At 45.1% G+C, this 23,797-nt stretch overlaps 1 protein-coding gene across 1 annotated transcript in view; it reads left to right on the top strand.

The window, feature by feature from the left end:
* The window catches only part of PTGFRN (prostaglandin F2 receptor inhibitor), an 83,555-nt gene that overhangs the window by 19,235 nt on the left and 40,523 nt on the right, over window positions 1-23,797 (top strand). The window contains exons 2-3 of the mRNA XM_065906208.1: window positions 16,777-17,145; window positions 19,950-20,363. Coding sequence (XP_065762280.1) covers window positions 16,777-17,145; window positions 19,950-20,363 — 783 coding nt within the window. The remainder of the gene's footprint in view (window positions 1-16,776; window positions 17,146-19,949; window positions 20,364-23,797) is intronic.

Raw genomic sequence — 23,797 nt, 5'->3', positions numbered from 1 at the left:
ATGGAGAAGCCAGGCGGAGTGGGACCATGAAGAGGGGGAATGGTCCGGCGTAAGAGTTTATGCAAAGACGATTGCTGCTTCATAGCTGCTACCTGGTGGTCCCGGAGCCACTCTGGTCAGTAAAGATAACATTCGGGAAGAAACCCAGAGCAGAAAGAAGAGCAAGAACAAACTGGAACCCACCAACACCTGCGCATCTGTCTCTTGCTTCCTTGAACCTTGATGACCCCTATAACATTATGGCTCCTGCTCCCTTTCTACTCCCAAATCTCGCATGTACTCACCTCCCTTTTGTCCAGCTCTAACCTGGAACTGCACAGGCAGGAGGACTCTGGGAGGTGTCGTTCCATATAACCATATTGACTCAGTACAAACCTGCACAGTGTCATAATGCAGAATTAAGGATTTGGCATGACTCTGGCCTCTCAGGATCTCTCAAAGGCCACATTGCCGGAGTGATGTCATGATTTACATGATCTGGGGCTTCCCTGGTAAGAAGTTCACTTAGTTAATGACCCAGTCTTTAAGAAGTGACTTGCAGCTGTGTTCCTCATTTGCCTCTCCTGTCTTGCTTGCCTTTCCTACTTGTAGTGCTGGAGGGAATGGTTGTCTCAGCAGCAAAAGCTATGGAAAGTCGCATTGACTGAAGAGCCTATCAGTTCCCAGGGAGCGTGAAGTTCTTTTTCAAAGTTTTATTTATTTATTTTTGGCTGCTCTGGGTCTTTGTTGCTGCACATGGGCTTTCTCTAGTTGCAGAGAACAGGGGTTCTCTGTTGCTGGCTGCTCTCTACATGCAGTGCCAAGGCTTCTCATTGCGGTGATTTCTCCTGCTGTGGAGCGCAGGCTCCAGGGCATCTGTAGTTGCGGCTCAGAGACTTTGTTGCCTCTTAGCAGGTGAGATCTTCCCAGGCCAGGGATTGAACCCATGTTTCTTGCATTGGCAGGCAGATTCTTAACCACTGAACCACCAGAGAAGTCCCAAGCGTGAAGTCTTTCTACCATCAAGTTCCCGTTTGGCCTGGAGAAACACATACTTACTCTTTCTCCTCTTCCAGTACGAAGGCTAAAAGAAAATTTGCAGATATGAATGATGGCAGACTAGAGCCAGAAACTGTCGTGCGAACGCTAAGTGAGAACACAGTTTAGATCCCTGTGCCACCCTTCTTCGGGGTTTCCCAAGTGGTTCAGTGGTAAAGAATCTGCCTGTCACACAAGAGACACCGGAGATTGAGGTTTGATCCCTGAATCAGGAAGATCTGGTGAAGGAAATGGCAACCCACTCCAGTAATCTTGCCTGGGAAATACCATGGACAGAGGAGCCTGGTGGGCTAGAGTCCATGGGGTCACAAAGAGTCAGAATGATAACTCTGCCCTTATTTACTCCTGTGGTCTGTTGGTCATATGGCCCTTTCCTCATGTTTCTGCAGCCATCTCAGGTCAGTGAGGGCTAAGGAAATGCCTTCTATGGTCCCTTAGCCCCTAAGAAAATAACACACTTTATGAGATTTAATGGCCACACCTGGACCTTGTCATCATTCAGAATTCTTTCACCTTTTTGATTTTCCATTCTAATATTTCCCTCTGTGACCACAATTGCTTCTCTTTACTCCTTACAAGTTCCCTCATATGTGTTGAACCTACTCTTCATCCTCACTGTGATCCCCTCATCTTGAAAACTCCTTTTGCTCCAAGCCACTTTCAATTCGTGAGCTCTCATCGTGGCGCTCAGCATGTCAGCAGTGAGCTTGTTAACATCCTAAGGACCCTCTGCCTCATTTCTTTGCCAGTCCTCATATTGTGGTTGAGTAACCCACATCAGCCATAGTCTTTAAGTCTAAGCTTTATCATCTTGCAAAATTTTAAATCCTGCCCACCTCATTTTCTTACCAATTAGGGTATCTTTACTGCATCTCAGTGAACCTTGTAATAATTTTGAGATGGTTTGCCATTATATTCCTTCTAATTCTTATTCTAAACCTTGTCCGCAATCTCCAGGATCTAATCCCTTTTCGACCACTTCACTGTGACACTGGAGACTAGCCTAAGGCTCCTCAAGCTTTTTTTGCCTCAAAATCTTGCTGTATTTTTACCCATCCTTTTCTCCTAAATTCTGAAAAAAGTAAGGACCTTGTCTTTGGCTCTTTTCTGTACGTATGCAGTGTGTCTTTATGTGACTCCCGTGTCTCTTGTGGCTTTGAATACCATCTATGTGCTGAGGACTCTTCGATGATTGTTTCTGGTTGGACCTTCCCCCTGAGTTTCAGACATATGTACCCATTGTCTCCTCCACTGCACCCCTACTCACATGTCCAATAAGCATCTCAAGCTTAAAAGGGCTGGAAAAGAGCTCTAGTCTTGCCTGGTATGAATTCCTTCCTGCCAGTTACTTTCCCATCTCAGTAAATGGCTTCACCGTGAACCCATATGCTCCAGCCAGAGCCTGTACCACCCCTATTCCTGTCTTCATTCTCCACATTCAAAATAGCAGTGCATCTTTTCATTTTATTTCTAAAACATATTTTGGATCTGACTACTCCTGAGAGTTAGCACTACTACAAGCTGAGGCCCAGCATCCATCATCTTTTGCTTGATTTACCACAACTTCTTCCATTCCAGTGTCCTTACATCCAAATTAGCCCCACTGTTGTCTATCTTTCACAGAGCAGCCAGGGTGGACTTTCTATAATAAGGTAAACTTTATCATTCCCTAGTTTATGTGCTTCCTATTTCAACCAGAGTCCAAGGCCTCTGCCCCCTTGTTCATTATAATCCAACCACACTGGTCTTTTTTTCTGTCCCTTGAATACCCCAGGCTTGCTCCAGTCTTCATGTTTTTATTTTCGCTGGTCTCTCTGCCTGGAGTAGTCTTACCCTGGAGTTCTGCCCCTGCCTCCTCCTTATTCTGGTCTGACATCATTGGTGACCTCAGAGGAGACTTTCCTGACCACTCTGGCTAAAAGCAGCCCTTCACCATCCCCATCCCCAGTCACCAGCACATCAGCCTATTTGATCTTGATAGCATTTATCAGCCCTCCCGGCTTGTTTCCACACTCTCTCTTAACTGGAGCTCAAGCTTTTTGTGAGCAGGGACACTTGGCTGAATGTCCGCAGTGCCTAGAAGGTGCTTAGAGGACCAACTGGCTGACTTTCCAGGATAAACTGCCCACTTGTGCCCTTCATTGCCACTTGCCTACTTTGGGGTCTCTTTCGTGGCTGTACCCTCTCTCCCTCGCATCTGGATTGTCCCTTTCTCCTGGCTGTTACTCGCCAGGTTCCACACCACATTGTTGCAAATGCATTTCTGTGGTGGTTACAGTGGTTACTTGATCATCATTTCAGAAGTCTTCTCTCAGCACCCATCTTCCTTGATTTTTCTGCAGGTTTGATCGACACTTTGCTCAGGTTTGATTGACACTGTTGCTCATTTTTTTCCAAACTGAAACATAATAGGATTCTGCTCTAGATGCTGTGCAAGATGCACATAGTATAGGAGCCAGGTCCTGCCATAGGAGCTTGCAGCCTCCCAGGAGCAAGTATTGGGTTGGCCATAAAGTTTGTTCCAGGTTTTCTATAACATCTTATGGCAACATTTTGGACAGCCCATAGATGGGTATGTCCATAAGGAAAACAGTAGATGTCACTCCCAACCTTTGCTTCTTGGAATTCTTGCATCCCTTGGTGGTTGCTAGGACATAAGCCTTTTCTGGTTTTCTTCCTAACTGACTGCTGTCCCTTTCTGCTTTTTTTTTTTTTTTTTTGGTCTTTTTTCAGTCCTTTTCTTCTGTTTGTGTTTAAATAATAGAAATTTGCAATGGTTCTATGGTTTTATTCCTTTCCTCTTGTCTGTACTCTGTCCTCTGGTGACTCCATGGACTTCCATATCTCTGAGATCTCCACCCAATCCCCTCTCCAGGCATGTGACTCCACATTCTTACGGGGCTCAAATATCTTTGGAAGGGTGGGTTTCCATTCCTGGTGGACCTTTCAACTTGTCTGAGTCTCACTGACCACTTTTCTCCTCAGTATCTCCTTAGCAGCTCTCAACTTCCTTGGGACATCTCTCTCATCTCAGGTCTGTCCATGGATTCTTCTTCCAGCATGGCTCTCGGAGCTGCTGCCTTTCCACTCCCGCCCTTGTTCTTCTTTTGATTCTTATACCAGTCTCCCCACCCCCATCTCGCTGAGGATTCCTGACTGACCTCCCCTGTGTGTGTCCTGCCAGCCTGCTTGAACTGCACTCTCCACTCGCCCTACTCTTCACCACAGCCCACATGTTCCCTCTAGGCCTTTGCTTATGCTCCTCCTTTGAACACTGCTCACCTTTCTCCTCAGTGTCCCCTGCCCAAGCCCTAGCCTCCAGCCATTTTGCAGATGTTGACACTGCATGAATCTTTCCCATAATCTCTTTAGGGACACACCCTCAGTTTCTGTGGAACCCCTGGCACTTGCTAGTACCTCTCTTGGGTTACAAATATCCTTCCTCCTGTTAGTTTTTCACGTGCCCCTAAGATTCAACATGCCTCTAAAACTCAATATACCGTAAGTCTCTTAAAAGAAGGTCCAAGGCTGATTTACCTTCCTCTCTCACCTATCGTCTGGCTAGGGGGCTTCTTGCTCAATAGTTATTTGTTAAGAGTCATATTGTATTTGTCTAGTTTACCTCTGTAAGGTCTTAGCTAAATCTTTTTTTTTTTTATGATTATGAGGCTTGCTCTAGTAGAACCGTATTTGCGTTTGGATGGGGTTTTGAAGTAGTGCCATATGTGACTTCATTACACATTCTCTGCTGGCTGTAACTTGTTTAATGTGTACATTGCTGCATTTTCATCACATAGGGACTGTCTAGATGAAAGCCGGCATGTTCCCTTCTTGCCAGACCTCTCAGTGGCAGTCATGCAGAGACAAAGGTTTTGCATTTGTTAAGTCAGATGCTGCAGTGCAGGCCCTCTGAGGGTTTATAGGTTTGACCTTGTATATCCATTTTTAAATCACGTGTGGACTGGAAACTTCATGTAGAAATCCACAGGCCCCTAGTCTCTCTTAAAGGGCTTGTAAGGACTGGGGAAAGGGGATTTAGGTGTCATTTTACAAGACAAAGTGAAAATACCACAAGCTCTTCAGTTTTAGTTTTCTGTTCTACCTGTACTATTGGATTCAGTAACTTTCAATACTTACCTTAGAAATTACTTTGATTGGAAAGTCAGATTGTTTGTTTCTAGACTGCTTAGTGAGGTGATAACGTTTGAGCAATAATACAAACAATTGCAAATATCCTTTGCAGATCTTCTGTACTCTGCAGGTCTTGATGTAGAATAATGTTGATGATAACCCAGGAAATAAAATCTATTTCCCATGGCTATCATGAGGGGGTGAAAGAGGCTGGATAAATACATTTCGTCTTCATTAGCTGGTCTCTCTTAATGATTCCTCATGGTTGCCAATAACGCTTGTTGAAATAAACATTGCAGGAATGATTGCACTGAAAAAGTTGCCTGATTTTTCTTGCCTCAGTTCAGTTCAATCACTTAGTTGTGTCCAGCTCTTGGCGACTTCATGGACTGCAGCATACCAGACTTTCCTGTCCATCACCAATCCCTGGAACTTGCTCAAACTCATGTCCATCAAGTCGGTGATGCCACGCAACTGTTTCATCCTCTGTTACCCCTTCTCCTCCTGCCTTCAGTCTTTTCCAGCATCAGGGTCTTTTCTAATGAGTCAGCCCTTCACATCAGGTGACCAAAATATTGGAGCTTCAGCTTCAGCATGAATCCTTCCAATGAATATTCAGGATTGATTTCCTTTAGGATTGACTGGTTTGATCTCCTTGCAGTCCAAGGGACTCTTAAGAGTCTTCTCCAACACCATAGTTCAAAAGCATCAGTTCTTCGGCACTCAGCTTTCTTCATGGTCAACTCTCACATCCATACATGACTGCTGGAAAAACCATAGCCTTGACTAGACAGACCTTTGTTGGCAAAGTAATGTCTCTGCTTTTTAATATGCTGTCTAGGTTGGTCATAGTTTTTCTTCCAAGGAGCAAGCCTATCCCCATTCATTCTACATGATGGAAGGAAGTTGAAGGTATTTATTTTCTTGAGTACTTCAGAGGTAGGCAAATAGAAATCTGGAAACAGTTACTGCTTGCATATTAATTATCTGTACTGCAAGAAAGAGCAGTAGGCTTCCAAAAGTCCTTCCTATATGTTTTTAGAATAAAGTTCTCTTCCCCTTATTTGAATATGAAAGTGTAAGACATTGAGTTAGTATCACTTAAAACAGTCTGTCAGAAAAAAATTTTTTAAGAAACTGGATGTTATTTTTAATAATCCTGTTTTTCTCCTTTGTCTACTTTATATCAAGAATATATATTTCTTCTCTTTAGTAACTCATTTTGGTTACTTTGCTGCCTATCTGATTCACATTGTCCTTGGAGAATTTGAAATATTTTATAGGGAATGTCAAGCTGTTCCTTCTTCCCACTCAGCACAAAGTCAACATAAGGTGGTAATATCAACAATGCAGTTGAAGACAAAACCAGCCCAACCAATCTTTGTCCTGACAGGGCAGTGCATGGACCAGATAAACCTGGCTGGAGTCCCTCACTTCATAGTTCCGTGCAAGTTATCAACTTGTCTGAGTCTCAGATTCCTCGGTTCAGTGATGGGGGTGTTCTGGCATAAAAGAGAGACATAAGATGTTGTTATTCCTCCTCTTACTCTATCTCAGCCTTGTGGAGAGAAATTTGGTGATGAATCAAAGTGAACAGACTAGAAAGTAAATACTTGAAAAATGCTTATGTCGTTTTAGCTGAAATGATGGATTCTTTGATTAAGTTTTTTAAATATATGTTTTAAATTTACTTAAGAGTGGACTAGAACAGTGATTCTTTTTTAAAAATTATTTTTGTGTTTATTTCTTTTTGGCTGTGTTGGGTCTTCGTTGCTGTGCATGGGCTTTCTCTAGCTGCAGCATGTGGGATTCTCAGTTGTGTTTTCTTTTGTTGCAGAGCACAGGCTCCAGGGCATGCAGGCTCAGTATGTGTTAGGCAAGCGCTTAGTTGCCCCGAGGCATGTGGGATCTTAGTTCCTGGAACTGTGTCCCTTGCACTGGCAGGTGGATTCTTTTCTTTTTTTTTCCTTAATTTATTTATTTTTGGCTGTTCTGGGTCTTTGCTATTGTGTGCGGTCTTTTCTCTAGTTGCTGCAAGCAGGGGCTACTCTTTACTGTGGTGCACAGGCTTCTCAATGTGGTGGCTTCTCTTGAGGCTTGCAGGCTCTAGATGTGTGCATGCGTGAGTGATAAGTCACTTCAGTCGTATCTGACTCTGTGACCCTATAGACTGTATGGAGCCTGCCAGGCTCCTCTGTCCATGGGATTCTCTAAGCAGGAATACTGGAGGGGGTGGCATGGGCTTCAGTAATTGCAGCACATGGCCTAGTTGTGGCTAGAGGGCTCAGTAGTTGTGCCTGGAGGACTCTGGAGCACTGGCTCAGTAGTCATGATGCAGGTCTTTAGTTGCTCTGCAGCATGTGAGATCTTCCTGGATCAGGGATCAAACCCATGTCCTGGGCATTGACAGGTGGATTCTTAACCACTGGACCACCAAAGAAGTCCCTAATCAAGTAATTTTTATTATCCCTTTCTCTTTAGTTTATCTATTCTTTTATTTTTATGATTATTCTAGAGATTAGAACATACATTGTTGACTTATTAGTGTCTGCTGATGATCCTTTTATCATATGCAAGACCTTAGAAAACATTTAGGCTCCATTTATTTCATTCTTTCCCTCATTTTTTGTGCTGCTGTCATATATTTTAATTATGCATATATTTTAAATTTCCAAAGACATGATTAATATTGTATTATATAGTCCCCACTCAGTAGGTTTACCCACACACTTAACCTCTCTATTGCCCTTTATGTCTTCGTACATCTCCATGATTCCATCTGGGATCATTCTTCTCCTATTTGAAGAATGCCCTTTAGTATATCTTCTTGGTATTTCGTTACTATTTCTTTTTATTAATTCTTTCCCTTGTTGAGAGTTAGTTGAAAGCATATTTATTTTGCCTTCCTTTTAAAATTTATTTTGCCATTTCCGTGTAGAATTCTCAGTTGGTGGTTACTTTCTTTCATCACTTTAAAGATGTCATTACATTGTTTTAAGAGCATCAGTTCTATTCAAAGTCAGCATCACTGTATTGTTGCTCCCTTCTCTACCTTTCGGTAGTTTTGCTATCATGTACCTAGGTGTGGTTTTCATCGTGTTTGTATGCCTCTGGTATATAGTACTGCCTGAATCCATGTCATACTGTCTTTATCAGTTTAGCCATTATCTCTTCAGAAATTAATTCCGCCCGGTTCTATCACATTCTTTCTCTCTCATCCTGGGTCTCTGTTACATGTTTGACCTTTTTGCTATCTCTCATGTGTCTCTTAGACTGTTTTCTATGTTTTTCATCTTTTTTACACCCTGAGCTTCAGTTTGGATATCTTATGAGTGACTGATAGTCGCTCAGTCGTATCCTACCGTTGCGACCCCATGGGCTGTAGCCCACCTGTCTCTCTGTCCATGGAATTCTCCAGGCAGGAATTCTGGATTAGGTCGCCATCTCCTTCTCCAGGATTGGATATCTTATACTGACTTCTTTTCTCTGCATCTACTCTGATATCAAACCCATTTATTGAGCTCTTAATTCTTCAGTGTAGGTATGGAGGCTTCTGGATGGTGTCTTATTACTTAATGTTCCCTGTAGTCAGGAGTTTTCTGGTGTTCTCAGGTTTGGGGCTTAAGGCTCCTGCCTCTGGATTTCAGTTTTATTCTTCCAGTAGTCTCAAGACTTCTCCAACTATACAGCACTGGTAATAAAACTTCTAGGTTAATGGTGAAAAGATTCTCCACTATGAGGGACCCCCAGAGAGGTTCACAGAGTTACATGAAGAAGAGGCGAGGGAGGAGGGAAATATATATAGGTGAGCAGGAGGAGAAAAAGGGGGACTCAAGAGGAGAGAGACAGATCTACGCAGTTCTCTGTTCCCAAAGTGTTCTCCGTAGCCCAGATACCCACAGAGATTCACAGAATTGGATTGGGAAGAGAAGGGGGAGGGAGGAAATAGAGGTGTTCTGAGGGAGAAAACGGAGAATCAAAAGTGGGAGAGAGTGATCAACACACTCCTGAGTAAAAATGGGTACTGAATATTGGATTCTTAAATGTCCAAAATTGATATCAAATACTGAAGAACAAAGATTAAAAATCTAGAGTAGAGGTAAGACTCTTAAAAATACAATATTAAAAACAAAAACACAAAAAATTTTAGAAATATATATGAAGTTCAGTTTAAAAATATGGCTTCTCCTTTTTTTTTTTTGCGCAAGTTACAGTGAAGTGAAAATGAAAATTAAGGAGTAATAGAGGAGTAATAGAGGACTTTAAAAGAAAGTAAGAGAAAAAAAAACAAGAAAAAAATTTTTTTCTAATTAAAAAAATCGTAAAAATCTATGAAAATGAAAGTTAAGGAGTAATGGAGTAGCAGGGAATTTTAAAAGAAAATAAAAGAGAAAAAATAATAAAAAAAAAAAAGAAAAGAAAAAAGAATCATTTTAATTTTTAAAAAAGGGTAAAAATATATCTGGGAATTTCTCTGGAGCTGTTGCGGTCAGTGTGGGTTCGGCTCAGTTTCAGATCGCTCCTCGTTCCAGCTTACACTTCTCAATATCTATAGGCCCCTTCCGGTGTAGTCGGTGTTACCTACAGGGATTTTAATCTGTTGCACCGGTCCCTTCTGAAGCGGTTCCCTTTGTTTATTTGGCTTCTGTTTGCAGGTCTCTTCAGTGTCTCATTTCCGCCCTGACACAGGCGGGCGGAGGTGGTCCCTTGTTCAGGTTCGCTGGTTCAGTCCTGTTGTGGGGAGGGAGGGCGCTGCAGACAAGTGTCACTGGCCTGTGTGGGGCGCACTCGCAGTGTTCCGGCCACACTGGGTTTGCCCCCCACTCACGGGTGTGTGTGCTTTCCCCGTCTACACTGCCCAGGCTCCCGGCTGCTCTATATGGAGCAGGCCCTGCGTGGCGTGCGGTTCCAGTTTTCGGGTACTCCACAAAAGCGTGGACTCGGTTGGGCCTGCGTTTTGTGCCTTCCCCGGCCGAGCAGCTCGGGCAGCCAGGAGCTTGACGGGTGCACTTTCCCCGGGTGCGGTGCATCTTCTCCCCTCCGCAGCCCCAGCCTCAGTTTCCACACACGCCAGTCAGATGCGTGCAGCTTGTGTCTATTCTTGGGAGCTGGCCTCTAGCCGCGACCCTTCCGGCGATGTCGACCATCCAGAATCTCAGGAAGTCTTTGGTTAGAAACTGGGAGCTGGTTTGCAGTTTGGTAGTGGGTGCAGTCTCTGGGACTGAGTTTGCCCCTTTTCCCTCCCTCCTGCCTCCTGCCTCCGGCGGGGATGGGCTGGTCCGCAGCCGGTTAGCTCTTCTCTGGAATTGCTCGGTCCCTTTGTTCTGCGAACGGTCGGAAGTGTGTTCGGGCAGGTTAATTTCCTCTCTCTCTCTTGCTATCCCCCAGTTTAAGCTGCTATCTCACGTTAGCTCCCTCCGATTGCCCTCAGGGCATTCCGGCCCAGTCCTTACCCTAAGCAATGCCACCCGCTCCTCTCCCTTCCGCCCCGCTTGCTGGTGGCAGATGCGGGCGCCTGGGGTACTTTTCTGCTGGGAGTTGCTTTTAGGCATGTAATCTGTGGGTTTTATTTATTTTTCCTCCCAGTTAGGTTGCTCTCCGAGATTCGAAAACTTCCCCCAGACCCACCCATGAGAGGGTTTCCCGGTGTTTGGAAACTTCTCTATTATGACTCCCTTCCTGGGACGGGTCTCCATCCCTAGCTCTTTTGTCTCTCCCTTTATCCTCTATATTCTGTCCTACCTCCTTTCGAAGACAATGGGCTGCTTTTCTGGGTGCCTGATGTCCTCTGCTAGTGATCAGAAGTTGTTTTGTGGAGTTTGCTCAGCATTCAAATGTTCTTTCGATGAATTTGTAGGGGAGAAAGTGGTCTCCCTGTCCTATTCCTCCACCATCTTGGCTCCTCCCCCTGAGCTCTTAATTCTAGATTCTTTTTTTTTCTTGTTCTCGATTTTAATCTATTTTAATAGATTAAGTTAAGTGGAATCCTGTTGTCTATTTCTTTAGTAAATTAACTGTAGTTATTTTAACGCCCATGTCTGATAACACCAATATCTGGATCCCTGTGCATCTGTTTCTGTTGTCTGTTTTGTTGTCTTTTATTTTTGTCATTTGGTGCTGTCATATGGGGTGTCTGGTAGGTTTTGATTAAATATTGAAAAATTGTAGAGGTTCTGTATGATGCCATCTTCTTCACAAGATGTACTTTTTTTTTCCCTAGTAGGCTAAAGAGTAAGAGAAACTCACTGTCATCCAATGAGGAATTGAGATGTTTTGAGATGAGATTTCAGTATTCATAGACCAGGTTTTTTCTTCAGCTTTGCTCTTACTCCAAAGGCATTAAACTTTCCAGGGCTGTAATTCATTCTGGGGTGTCCACCTTCCTTTGTGAACTCAGAACTTCAATTTTTGTTTCCCCAGCTTCCCAGGTGGTGCAGTGGTAAAGAATCTGCCTTCTAGTGCAGGAGACGCAAAAGAAGCTATAGAGATAGAGGAAAGAGATAATTATTAGAAAGTTGTGGATGGTTTCCATATTTCACTATCATATTTAGTACTAGATTTCCTTGAAGCTAAGGTACAAAAGTGAAAGTGTTAGTTACTCATTCGTGTCTGACTCTTTGGGACCCCATGGACTATATAGCTCCCCAGGCTCCTCTGTCCAGGGAATAATCCAAACAAGAATACTGGAGTGGGTTGCCATTTCCTCCTCCAGAGGATCTTCCAGACCTAGGGATCAAACCCAGGTCTCCACCATTGTAGACAGATTCTTTACCCTCTGAGTCATCAGGGAAGCCCAAAGTACAAAAGGACATACGAATTTTATGTATGATGGGGAAAACAAGACTTGGAAGTTGGAATAGAGAAAAGAGAGATGATGAAGTTAGTAGTCACAGTTGTATTCAGGTGTGTGTGTGTGTGTGTGTGTTTGCTGGGAGGTTTAGGCAGAAATTTTAAAAACAGGAATTAGGAAGCAGTGCAGGGTTCTGATATCTATGTAAGAAGGTCTGATCTAAGTCAGGGCATTGTGATGTGGTACTGGTATATTTAGTAATTGGGATTATGAGGAAGAGCCTTAGCATCAGAGCCTTAATATACTGCACAAAATGTGCTATTAAGGTGCCCTAATTTTGTGTTGAGTATCAGAGGTACTTGGGCTGTGGTTTTTGGGCTGAGTGGTGAGAGATGCCTATGTAGTTCTTATTTTCTGGGGAAAGAACACACAGTGGGCCATCAACAGGAGTTCAGGTACTAAATTTTAAGAGACTTATCATATGTTTTCTTCTGTCACTGAACAACACAGTCGTGCCCTCAATAGTCCTTTTAAGGCTAATAAAGAAATGTATTTCATGTGAAGGTTTCTTATATTGACCTCTGAAAACAAATGAAACTACAATTTTAAATTATTTATTAGTGAAGTATTTTTATTGAATGTGAAACTAATACAGTTCAGGTGCCAGAGTGTTTGGGACTCTTCATGTGAAATTTGGTAGAATTTGGAAAACCAGAGGAGAATTTTGTTCTTTTTCCCTTAGTTATCAGCTGTTACAAAAGGTTTCAACTAACGTTGGCAATGTGTGGCTTTGCAGATATTCTTTTTGATTCTGAAAGAGCCATATGCTCTATGTTTCACAAGTTGTATTTCTTTTTAAATATTATTAACTGTTATCTAACAGTATTAAAGGAAATATGTGCTAAATACCAGCTTGCTATTAGCAAGTTGAAATTCTGTTCTCCCAACTTCAAAATCTTGCTTTGCACAGATGAGAGGACATCCCAGATCTTCATGTATGCCACTACTCAGATTTCTATCTTTTTTAGATTAGAATTTGATCTGTCAAGCATCTGTTCATATCTGCTTGGCTTTTTTTCCCAGTGGCACTGTAACATAGCCAGTATGGAAGGTACTTCTGCAGGTTGAGTTGGAATGTGGAGGCAGGAGTGCCTGAGTGACCCCTGGGGAGATGAGGAAGGCTTCACGCAGGAGATGGGGATGGAGCTGCTTCTTGCAGGAGGCTGGGAGGTTGTTGGGATGGCAATTCCAGATAAATGAGGCCCAGAAGTAGAGTCTGTGGCACACAAGGGAAGCATGGCATTTCCAGAAAACGAAGGGTCATTTGTTTTGTTGGCATCTAAGCACTAAGGGCTGGGAGAATGATAGCTGATGAAGCTGGAATGGTAGCCATGGGGCAGACTTTGAAGGATCTTGTGTATTTTTATTCATCCACTCATTTAGCAAATATTTACTGAACATATACTATGTACCAGGTCCAGTTCTAGGCACTGGCATTTAGGAGCAAAGGAAACAGATTAAAAATCACAGCTCATATAGTCCTTACATTCTAGTGGGAGGAGTTGGATAATAAATAATAGTAAAAATATATGGATACACATAAAGAGTATTATTGATAAGTGACAAGAAAATACGACAAGAATAAGGATGGGTATGTGCAATTCTAAGATGGTCAGGAAAGGGAAGGTGACATTGTAATGAAACGTGGAGCTGATGATGGAGCATGGTGAGCATCATGAGCATCCGAGAATGTTCTGGACTTAGCAATGTGCAGAAACCCTGAGATTGGAGTAGTTCTGTTTGCTCTAGAGCCTTAGGAGGTAAAGACGGCTAGAGCACAATAGGAGGAGGAGCAGGCGGGTGGAGAAGCAAAGAGGGCCGGGTCCTGTGAGGTCTTAATGGCCTCTTTGAGGACTTGCCTTTTATCTGAAGCTTTGAACAGAGTAAAGATGTCAGACAACTTGAGTTGTTAAAAGATGGCTTGGCCATGTTGAGAGTGGAGGGCAGGTGGGCAGCCAGTTGGGAGACTGTTGCAATAATTCAGGTGAGAGGGAAGGTGGCTTGAACCAGGGAGATCACAGTAGGGGACCTGGAAGATAGAGTGAATCCTGCAGGTGATGAGGAGCCATGAAGGATTTCTGAGCAGTGAGCTGACATATGATTTATACCTTAAAAGATGATTTGGGCGGCTGTGTGTGGAAGCAGGACTGGAGAGCTGAGATGAACCAGCTGTCCCCCAAGCTCTGCTCACTAAGAATAAAGACAGACTTTACAAGGAATATAGCCTCATGCCAAAGGGCCCTGTTGAGCTGGTTATTAACCTGGTCAGCCTCCTGACAAGGACTAGGAATTGCAAAGATTGACATGTTAGGAAATTCCTTTGTAAACCTGCCAGGGAAGCAGAGTGAATGAATGTGATCAGGTTTATTATAGATGCCGCCTGCAAAGCAGAGCTTTACCGAATTTCATGCAGTCATAGGGGCTCTGTGGCTCATTTAAGCCTTACAAAGCCCTAAGGGGTCATGTGTCCACTTCATAGAAGAGGACAGTGGGCACGAGGGAAAAAGCATTAGGTTGTGACCCTTCTTACAGGTCTCCACTGTAACCTTCCTTCTGAAGGGCCTCTCTGCGAGATTTGGGATTATCTGGTCATCTCTGAAATTAAATGTAAAAAAGACCGCCTGTTTCTTTTGTGAACTGTGGTGATGATGACTTCACTGCTTGGTAGGTATATTTTATTTCAATGCCCTGAGTTGCCAGTGACAGATATTAGCTTAAGGACCATAAATGTGAGTGGAATTGTAAGGAATTGAAATGTCTGGGGAAGACGTGCACATGTGTGTACACGGGCAAGAGTGTGGAATGATGTAGATAGAGGGTGTGCCCAAATCTAGTGGCTCAAGTAAGGCCATCTGTCAGGAGGACGCATTCCTTGCGCCTCTCCTGGTGTTGGCCTGAGTCTCTTTTGCCATAGACGGCTTTCTCGCCTGGTCAAGAGGGCTGCCTATGTGCTGCTTCAGAGTAAAGCATCCCTGATCCCAAAGGAGGTAAAAATGCCTTTCTGAGAAGCTTTAGCAGAAATGAGCCAGGAGGACTTGAACCTGGTTTCAGCCTCGGTGTCTGTCCCTGAGACTGGGGTACCGGGCATTCCTTGGATCGTAGACAAACCTCTTCCTTGAGCTTCACCTGGCACTCTCCCTGAGTGCATATCTATGTTCAAATCCCCGCCCCCCCACTTATAAGGATACTGGTCACTGGATCAGGGGCCCACCCTTCTCTGTGTGACCTCATCACGGTTTAGCTAATTACAACTGCAACAACCTATTCCCAAATAAGGTCATATTCTGAGGTGCCGAGGGCCTGGACTTCAGCATATGAGTGGGGAGGTGGTGGTAGGGAGACACAATTCCATCCAGAACAAATGACAAAAACACAACATTGAAAATAAATAACAGAAGATCCCTTTGGTTGAGCTCTTCTTACATGATGGAGTCTCAGCTAGACGTTTTATTTCATCAGCTCAATGACTCCTCCTTGCCTCATTTTATTGTTGAGGAAGCCAAAGCTAAAAGAAGTCTCTCAAATTTCAATCTAGGTCCCCTTGATTTCAGGGCTTCCGTGGTGGCTCAGACAGTAAAGATCTGCCTGTAATGCAGGAGACCTGGGTTCGATCCTTGGGTTGGGAAGGTCCCCTGGAGGAGGGAATGGCAATCCATTCCATATTCTTGCCTGGAGAATTGCATGGACAGAAGAAACTGGTGGGCTACAGTCCATGGGGTCACAAAGAGTCGGACACAACTGAGAGACTAGCACACACACACACACACACCTTGATTTCAGAGCCCATCCTTTCTCCTGTATATCTTAATGCCGGACAAATTCATAGAACCTCAGGAAAGAGCCATGCAAGTTCTTTTGGTCCAAATTGAAATGCTTACACAGGTAGTAAACTCACTACGAAGAATGTGCCAAAGTTCGTCACAAAGAAGCTGTCTTAAAGGGTACCATGACAGGCCCCAGGGACCTGCCCAGAGGCCTGAGGTCTGTGCTCTTGGGGCTGGAAATGCCAGTGAACTCTTGGCTTTGTCCACCCGGCCCGTCCCCAGTAAGCTGCTGCGTTCCTACCAATGCCCAGCAACAGGCCGGAGCAGGCGCTGTCTCACTTTGTGCTTCCCTAGCCTCATTCTGCATTTGGATCTGGGTAAAGAGTAGAGAGAAGGAAATGAGCCAGAAAATAGAAAATTAATACTTGGTAGAGTCGTCATATTTTAAAATTAATTTATAGGCAATGTCAGATAACCAGAGTTAAATCATTTTATCAGCAGGCTGCTTCAGGATTTAAGAAACTGGCATCCATCATTGTAAATCAGGTCTCAGGAGTCCGGGGAAATGGTCTCTAGGGAAGAGGGTTGATATAGGGTGGGCAGAAATGTAAATACTTGATTAGCTGTGTCCTTTTCTTTCACACAAAACCTAAAATATTTCCACATCACGTTGAGTGATCACAGTAGGTTAAATAGTAACGGGAGGGAGAAAGCGCTTCAAATTTATAGTTAGCCCACTTTGAGTACTTAGCTTCCTCCCTGTTGGTCCTAGGAGACTGGTGCATGAGAGGTGCTCACTGCAGGGGGCTATTCTGGGCTCGAGGTCCTTGGGCTGGGCCGAACCTCCTTCTGCACAGACACTGGCAGCATGCTGGTCAGTGTCATGTTTTCCATCATGTGCCTGGGAGCTGAAGCACGCACAGGCTTGCCACACTTATTCCGGGAAGAGCTTACTGGATTTAAGCCCTCCTCTCTCACTTCTTGTCGTTGCAGCTCTTTGCCGAGGGCGCGTGGTGAGGGTCCCTGCGGGCAGCCTGGTACGGGTAGTGGGCACCGAGCTGGTCATCCCCTGCAACGTCAGTGACTACGATGGCCCCAGCGAGCAGAACTTTGACTGGAGCTTCTCGGCCTCGGGCAGCAGCTTCGTGGAGCTTGCCAGCACCTGGGAAGCGGGCTTCCCAGCCCCACAGTACCGCGAGCGCCTGCAGAGAGGCGACATCCTGCTTCGGCGGACGGCCAACGACGCGGTGGAGCTGCACATAAAGAATGTCCAGCACTCCGACCAGGGCCACTACAAGTGTTCCACCCCCAGCACGGACGCCACCGTGCAAGGCAACTATGAGGATACAGTGCAGGTTAAAGGTACATCCTCATGGGAGGAGGGGGATTGCTGTGCCAGGGGACCATTCTTCCCTCTGCCACCCAGCCGTGAGTGACTATGCCCCTCTGCTCCCTCCTCTGTCCAAGGGAGTAATAGTATCTTACCTGATGAAAGGCAGAGAATGGGCCAGGGCGCCTCTGAGGTCCCTCTCTTGATTGCATGGGGAATGTGAACGGTCTCGTGGCTGGTGAGTCGGAGGCAGCATGGTGTGTGGTGGAGAGTCCAGCTCTGAGCCAGGTTGCCTGCGCTTAGTTCCATGGCTGGCTCTCCCGTTTGTCACCTCTCTGGCCGTTTGTATGTCCCATGACTCAGCTTCCTCCTCTGGAAAACAGTGCCTCCCAGAAAGGTCAAAATGAACCATTGTTATTTAGCCACTGAGTCTTGTCCGACTCTTTTGCGACCCCATGGACTGTAGCCCACCAAGCTCCTCTGTCTATGGGATTTCCCAGGCAAAAATAGTAGAGTGCGTTACCATTTCCTTTTTCAGGGGATCTCCCTGACCCAGGGGTCAAACCCACGTCTCCTGCATTGTCAGGCAGGGCCTTTACTACTGAGCCACCAGGAAAACCCCCAAGGTGAATTAGCACCTGTAAAGCCTCAGCAGTGCCACAGTAAGCCCTCAAGCAAGTTAGAGATGAGAGGGTGGTGGTCACGTGGACACTGTTCATGTTTATGGGAATAAGAGATACTTTGAAGCTCATGTCTTTCTCTGTGCCCTTCATGATTTAAGTACCCGTGTTTTCTAGAAGTCGTATGGGTCATATGTAGAGAAAGAATGATGTGGTCACTGCAAGCTGGTGGGCCTGGCTATGCAAGTAATCACACCTAACATAGCTGGAATGTTTGGGTTTGTTTGTTTTTTCATTTTCCAAGTTCTATTTGATTTACTCACCCATTCAGTTCTCAGTCCAATGAAGAAGAGACAGCAGTGTATTTCCCCAGTTTACACACAAGGAGATGGAAAAGCATAGGTTAATTACTTGCCTAAAATCACACAGCTAATTGGTAAATGAGCAAGAACAAGCAATTTTAATTTGAGGCTAGCAAAATAGAAACATTAGTGTTGTTATCATTATTACTTAATTATGTTTTTATTTGTATCCTGCCTTGTTCCAAAAAGAATTATGTCAGGGTAGTAGTGTATTAAATGATCAAGAAAGCAGAAAATGTCCATGATGATATAAAAAGAAGGGGTTGATTCAGGCATTCATTCCTTCTATAATGATTTCTTGACTCCTACCATATTCCAGATTCTGTTCCCTGACTAGACTCATGAGGGGATAAAAACAGTCACTTCCATTATGCAAGCATTAAAATGTCAAATCTACCTCTTCCATTACCTCTTCTCATTCCTATACAAAAATCAAATATGTCTTTTTAGAACAAAGTCTCATAAGGCATTCTTGCATTGGAGTTGAGTAATCCATTGCTTCCATCGTCATCACACACATGCTACACGTCCGTTAGATCAGATACACACTTGTCTCCATGTGTGATGCTCATCTTAAGGAGTTGGAGGCTGCAGGAGGAACCTCCTGCCCCCTGCCCCAGTATCTTTCTGTTTCTTCTCCAGTCTTGGGAAGGAGAAGCAAGGAGAGACTTTCCTCAGGGTCAGGAAAGCAGATGGATGGCCATGAACGAGCCTGGCTGGCTGCCCAGAAGGAGCCTCTGGTGGCTGCCATGCGTGATCTAGGGTCTCTCTGGCCTTCAGCTTCACAGGTCTTAAACTATATCCATGGCCTCAGAGATAACTGGTCTTGGGAACGGAGTCATGTTAGCTGGACTCACAGACTGATGTATATACTAGAAAGTCATTATATTCATTTGCAATAGAGATAGGACTTTCGGATATGTCCTTCTAAAGATGTAGCAGTTTTTCCTGTTATTTAAAGTAGTCCTTTTTCAAGGACATTGAATTCATTTCCTAGTGTGGAATGGCAGGAACACCCAAGGAGATGGTGGACAGTGGAGTTTGGGGATTCTCTCAGCCAGCCCTTAGGCAGATCTGAGAGGTGGTAGTCCCTGTAGGCTCTTTGGGAGGGGCCTCACTGCTATATCAAGTGTGGCTTCCCTTCCTCAGTAGCTCTCACCAACACTTGCACGATCTCCTGCCCCCTTTTTCTAGACTATAGAGAAGCCCGGCCTTTTCCCAATGGGTCCTAATAATTAAATAGCTGAGGCTTCAGTTTTCCTTTATGGGTTCCTACCCTGCAGATACCCTCTTCTCGATCTAGTTATTCTTAGGCATTGCCTAGACCTGGAGGTGCAGGAAATTCTCCCACGCTTTAGTGCTCTGTGGATTACACTGCTTTAACTCCTAGAAGATCCCCCAGGCTCCCTACTCCAGCCTGTGTCCCAGCAAAGATATGTTGGACAGTCATGGCTGGTTATCAGTGAGTACCAAGCCCTGTCCCGGGAACCTTCCCTTATAACTAGTTGAATTCTCAGTCAGCTTCCTGAGTTGGGTCTAGTTGGCATCCCATTTTAGGAGTGAGGAAACTGAGGCACAGAGGGGTTTAAGTGACTTGCCTAAGGGTGACAGAAGTGTAGCCCAAGGCCCAGCCTCCCAAAGGGAGTTAGCACCACCCAGTTCTAGCAGGGGGTCGTCTTAGTGCTAGCTCGTTTGTCGAGTCAGAATGTCAGCTGAGATGAGAGATGTAGTGAAATGGGCAGGTGGGCCCATCTGGGCATTAGAACGGGGGAGGGGAGGAGACCTGGAGGTTGGCAGGCATTTGCCCAGCGCTTGGGGCAGCAGTGTTCTGACCGCTCCGCCTTCTCCCCGCAGTGCTGCCCGACGCCCTGCGTGTGGCCGCCAGCCCTCAGCCCGCCCCGGGCCCCAGCCTGCGCGAGGGCGAGCCCTTCGAGCTGTGGTGCTCGGCCTCCAGCTCGTCGCCGCTGCACACGCACCTGGCGCTGCAGTGGGAGGTGCGGCGCGGCCCCGCCCGGCGGAGCATCCTCTCCCTGACCCACGAGGGCAGGTTCCGACCCGGCCCGGGCTATGAGCAGCGCTACCGCGGCGGGGACGTACGCCTGGACACTGTGGGGAGCGACGGGTACCGCCTGGCCGTGTCCCGGGCCCTGTCCTCCGACCAGGGCTCCTACAGGTGCATCGTCAGCGAGTGGATCGGAGAGCAGGGAAACTGGCAAGAAATTCAAGAAAAAGCCGTGGATGTGGCCACTGTGGTGATCCAGCCAACAGGTGAGCTTCTGAAAATTGCATGTTTTAGACCATTTGCTGCTGTTGTTTAATCACTCAGTCATGTCCGACTCTTTGCGACCCCATGGACTGTAGCCCACCATGCTCCTCTGTCCATGGAATTTTCCAGGCAAGAATACTGGAGTGAGCTGCCGTTTCCTTCTCCAGGGGATCTTTCCAACCCAGGCATCTAACCTGGGTCTCCTGCGTTGCAGACTGAATCTTTTCCGCTGAGCCATCAGGGAAGCTGGGTAAAGAACTAGGCCAGAGCCTTATTCCTCTCTGACAAGATTCCCCTCCTCCTGGGAGACCTTCTGTTGGTGGGTGAGGGTATAGGGTGGTGTTGATGGTTTGGAAAGGATGCATTTGTTTTGCGCTAAATGCCGCGTTCTGCTCTGCAGCTGCTTTTTCTCTGGATTCATACCCATGGGAAGCTGCAGGTTACATAAGACACTAAGAGAATTTTGTGACTGAAAGATTAAGTCCTTTTGAGTGCCAGGACAAGGTCCAGCCTGGTGTCCAGAGGGGCTTTGGGGTGGGGCTGTCCCCACCTTGCTCCCATGGCTTAATTTCTTTGGTGTTTCCCAGTTTCTGGATCTGCCCTTCCCTACAGCTGCTGGGGGTGTGTTTGGCTTATCCCCAAACCTCTGTCCGACTTGGGTCCTCTAGTCCTGCCTTTCAGGTCCCCTCTGATGTGACATCCCTTTGTAGGTGAGGGATCCCCTAGGGCTGGGCCTCTTATCTCCTTGGGGACACAAACCCCGGAAACATCCAACTCTGGGGTCTGTATGCAAGTTGTTTTTATCTGTGAACCATCTTTTTAAAAAACAATAACCAAAACCCTTCTTACTCATACTAGAGAAGTAATTAAAGAAATGCAAAATGCATTTCCAAAAACCCATAAAAATAAATGAAAAACAAGAAAAACAGGCCATTTTTGCCTCCAGTGTCCAGCAGACATGAGTAGAGAACCTACTGTGTGCTGAGTTCTGTCCTGGGCTCTGGGGTCAGAGATGCTTGAAGATCGTGCCCAAGCCTCACAGAGCTTCTGGCTCAGCAGAGGAAAGGTGTAAAGAGACCTCCTCAGGGGGATGTCACTGCTGCGGGTGGTTGGATGACTTGGTTTGCTGGGAGTCTGACATTGCCAGATCACAGAGTACTTTGGTGCTGTTGCTGCTGTCTCCTGTTTTGTAAACTGGGAAGACCTTGGCTGGACTCGTTTCCTGACTGTAAAGGAGAGAGCGTGGCCGCTCTGTTGCTCAGATGGGAAGGAAAGCAGGCAACAATACACATGGGGAAGTGTTTTTCCTCTGCAGGCTGTGTTGTCCTGAGCACTTGCCTCTGCATTTGCACCGCAGTACAAGAGCTGAATTCGGTGAAAGCAGGACCAGTGTTCTTGACTGTGGCAGTCAGGCAGGTCGGAGGTGTTCTCACCGATAAGAGGGGCCACAAGCTGCACTCAATCTTGACTCTCCTGGCTGCCGAAATCACTTTCCAGATGGATTCAGGTCACCTGCCTTTTCAGAAATGATCTGTCAGGAATCTGACACAAGAAACCTTGGATGTTCATCTTGCAATCAAACGACTGTTTTAATAGGCGAAAGGGTTAAGAGTTTCAGATTTAGCAAATGCAAGAATTTCAATTGTAAAGTTTTTGTGTTTTTTTAAAAAATTTCAAACAAGCCACAAAACCCAGAGTGTAGTTTTAAGACTTGAACACTCTGAGCCTATTAGGCAGGCAGTAGTATCTGGCTGTTACTCAAGCCTAAGGATTCATAGCCTTTTGTGCATGGGTGTCTTTGACAGTCCTTTGAAGTTCCCAAGCCCTTTCTCAGAGTTAATATATTTTAATTAATAAAATACATAAAGAGGATGACATAGGAAAACAATAACAGTTAAAATAGTTATCAAAATATTTAAGATAAATTTGTTGTATAACAATATAGTGTTTTATTGCCTATGTGTGTGCACGGTCGCTCAGTTGTATCCAACTTTTTGCGGTCCCATGGGCTGTAGCCCTTCTCTGTCCACGGAATTTTCCAGGCAGGAATACTGGAGTGGGTTGCCATTTCCTACTCCTGGGGATTTTCTTGACCCAGAGATCAAACTGCATCTCCTGCATTGGATTCTTTTACCATTGAACCACCTGGGAAGCCCAGTGTTTTATTAATGTGTTAAGTAATAAGATAGAGTGGCAGACCTAACAGCTACTATAATTTCTGATAAGTGATGAATATAAATAATATTTTAAGATATCTGCAACAATTGAAATCTAATGTGAAAATATCTGTGATTTCTATTGGGAGCAAGATCCTAGGGACAGATAATACTACACTGGTTTGTTGCTTAGTTTCATAATGAGAAGAGAGGCCGTCTTTCAGGTAGAGGTTAGTAAAAGAAAGACAATTTGTTTTGACATCCATGTCACAGATGCCTTAAATTCTCTTTGTGGATCCCGGATTAAGACCCACCGCACTAGAGTGATGGTCTCTCTCTCATTTTAAATACTTGCATTCTCCCTAACTAGCTTTTTTTTTTTTAATTGGAGTTTATTTGATTTACAATATCATATTAATGGTGTTGGAGAAGACTCTTGAGAGTCCCTTAGACTGCAAGGAGATCCAACCAGTCCATCCTAAAGGAAATTAGTCCTGAATATTTTTTGGAAGGACTGGTGCTGAAGCTCCAATACTTTAGCCCCCTGATGCTGTGAAAGATTGAAGGCAGGAGGAGAAGAGGATGACAGAGGATGAAATGGTTGGATGGCATCACCAACTCAATGGACATGAGTTTGAGCAAGCTCCAGGAGATGGTGATGGACAGGGAAGCCTGGCGTGCTGCAGTCCATGGGGTTGCAAGACTTGGACACGACTGAGTAACTGAACTGAACTGATTAGTTTCACAACATTGAGGTTCAATAGTTTTATAGATTTTACTCCATTCAAAGTGAAAATGTTAGTCACTCAGGCATGTCCCACCCCACGGACTGTAGCTCATCAGCTCCTCTGTCCATGGAATTCTCAAGGCAAGAATATTGGAATGGGCTGCCCGGCCCTTCTCCAGGGGATCTTCCTGACCCAGGGACTGAACCCAGGTCTGCATTGCAGGCAGATTCTTTACCATCTGAGCCACCAGGGAAGCCCCATTTACTCCATTAAAGTTATTTTAAAATATTGTCTCTATTTTCTGTGCTGGGCATTACATCCTTGAATCTTACTTACTTTCTACTTAGTAGTTAGTACTTCTTGCCTCTTGACTCCCTGCCTCTATCTTTTTTTAAAAAAAGTATTTACTAATTTGTATTATTTATTTGGCTGTGTTGGATCTTGTTGCAACATGCAGGATCTTCAATATGTCATGTAGGATCTTTCCTTGTGATGTGCAGGCTCAGTATGCAGCATGCAGGCTTAGTTGCTCTGTGTCTTGGTTGTGGAGTT

Source organism: Muntiacus reevesi, chromosome 1, assembly GCF_963930625.1.
Source record: "Muntiacus reevesi chromosome 1, mMunRee1.1, whole genome shotgun sequence".
NCBI classification, from domain to species: domain Eukaryota; kingdom Metazoa; phylum Chordata; class Mammalia; order Artiodactyla; family Cervidae; genus Muntiacus; species Muntiacus reevesi.
Note: the sequence above shows the minus strand (reverse complement) of the source record. Positions and strands in the feature narration are given on the sequence as shown.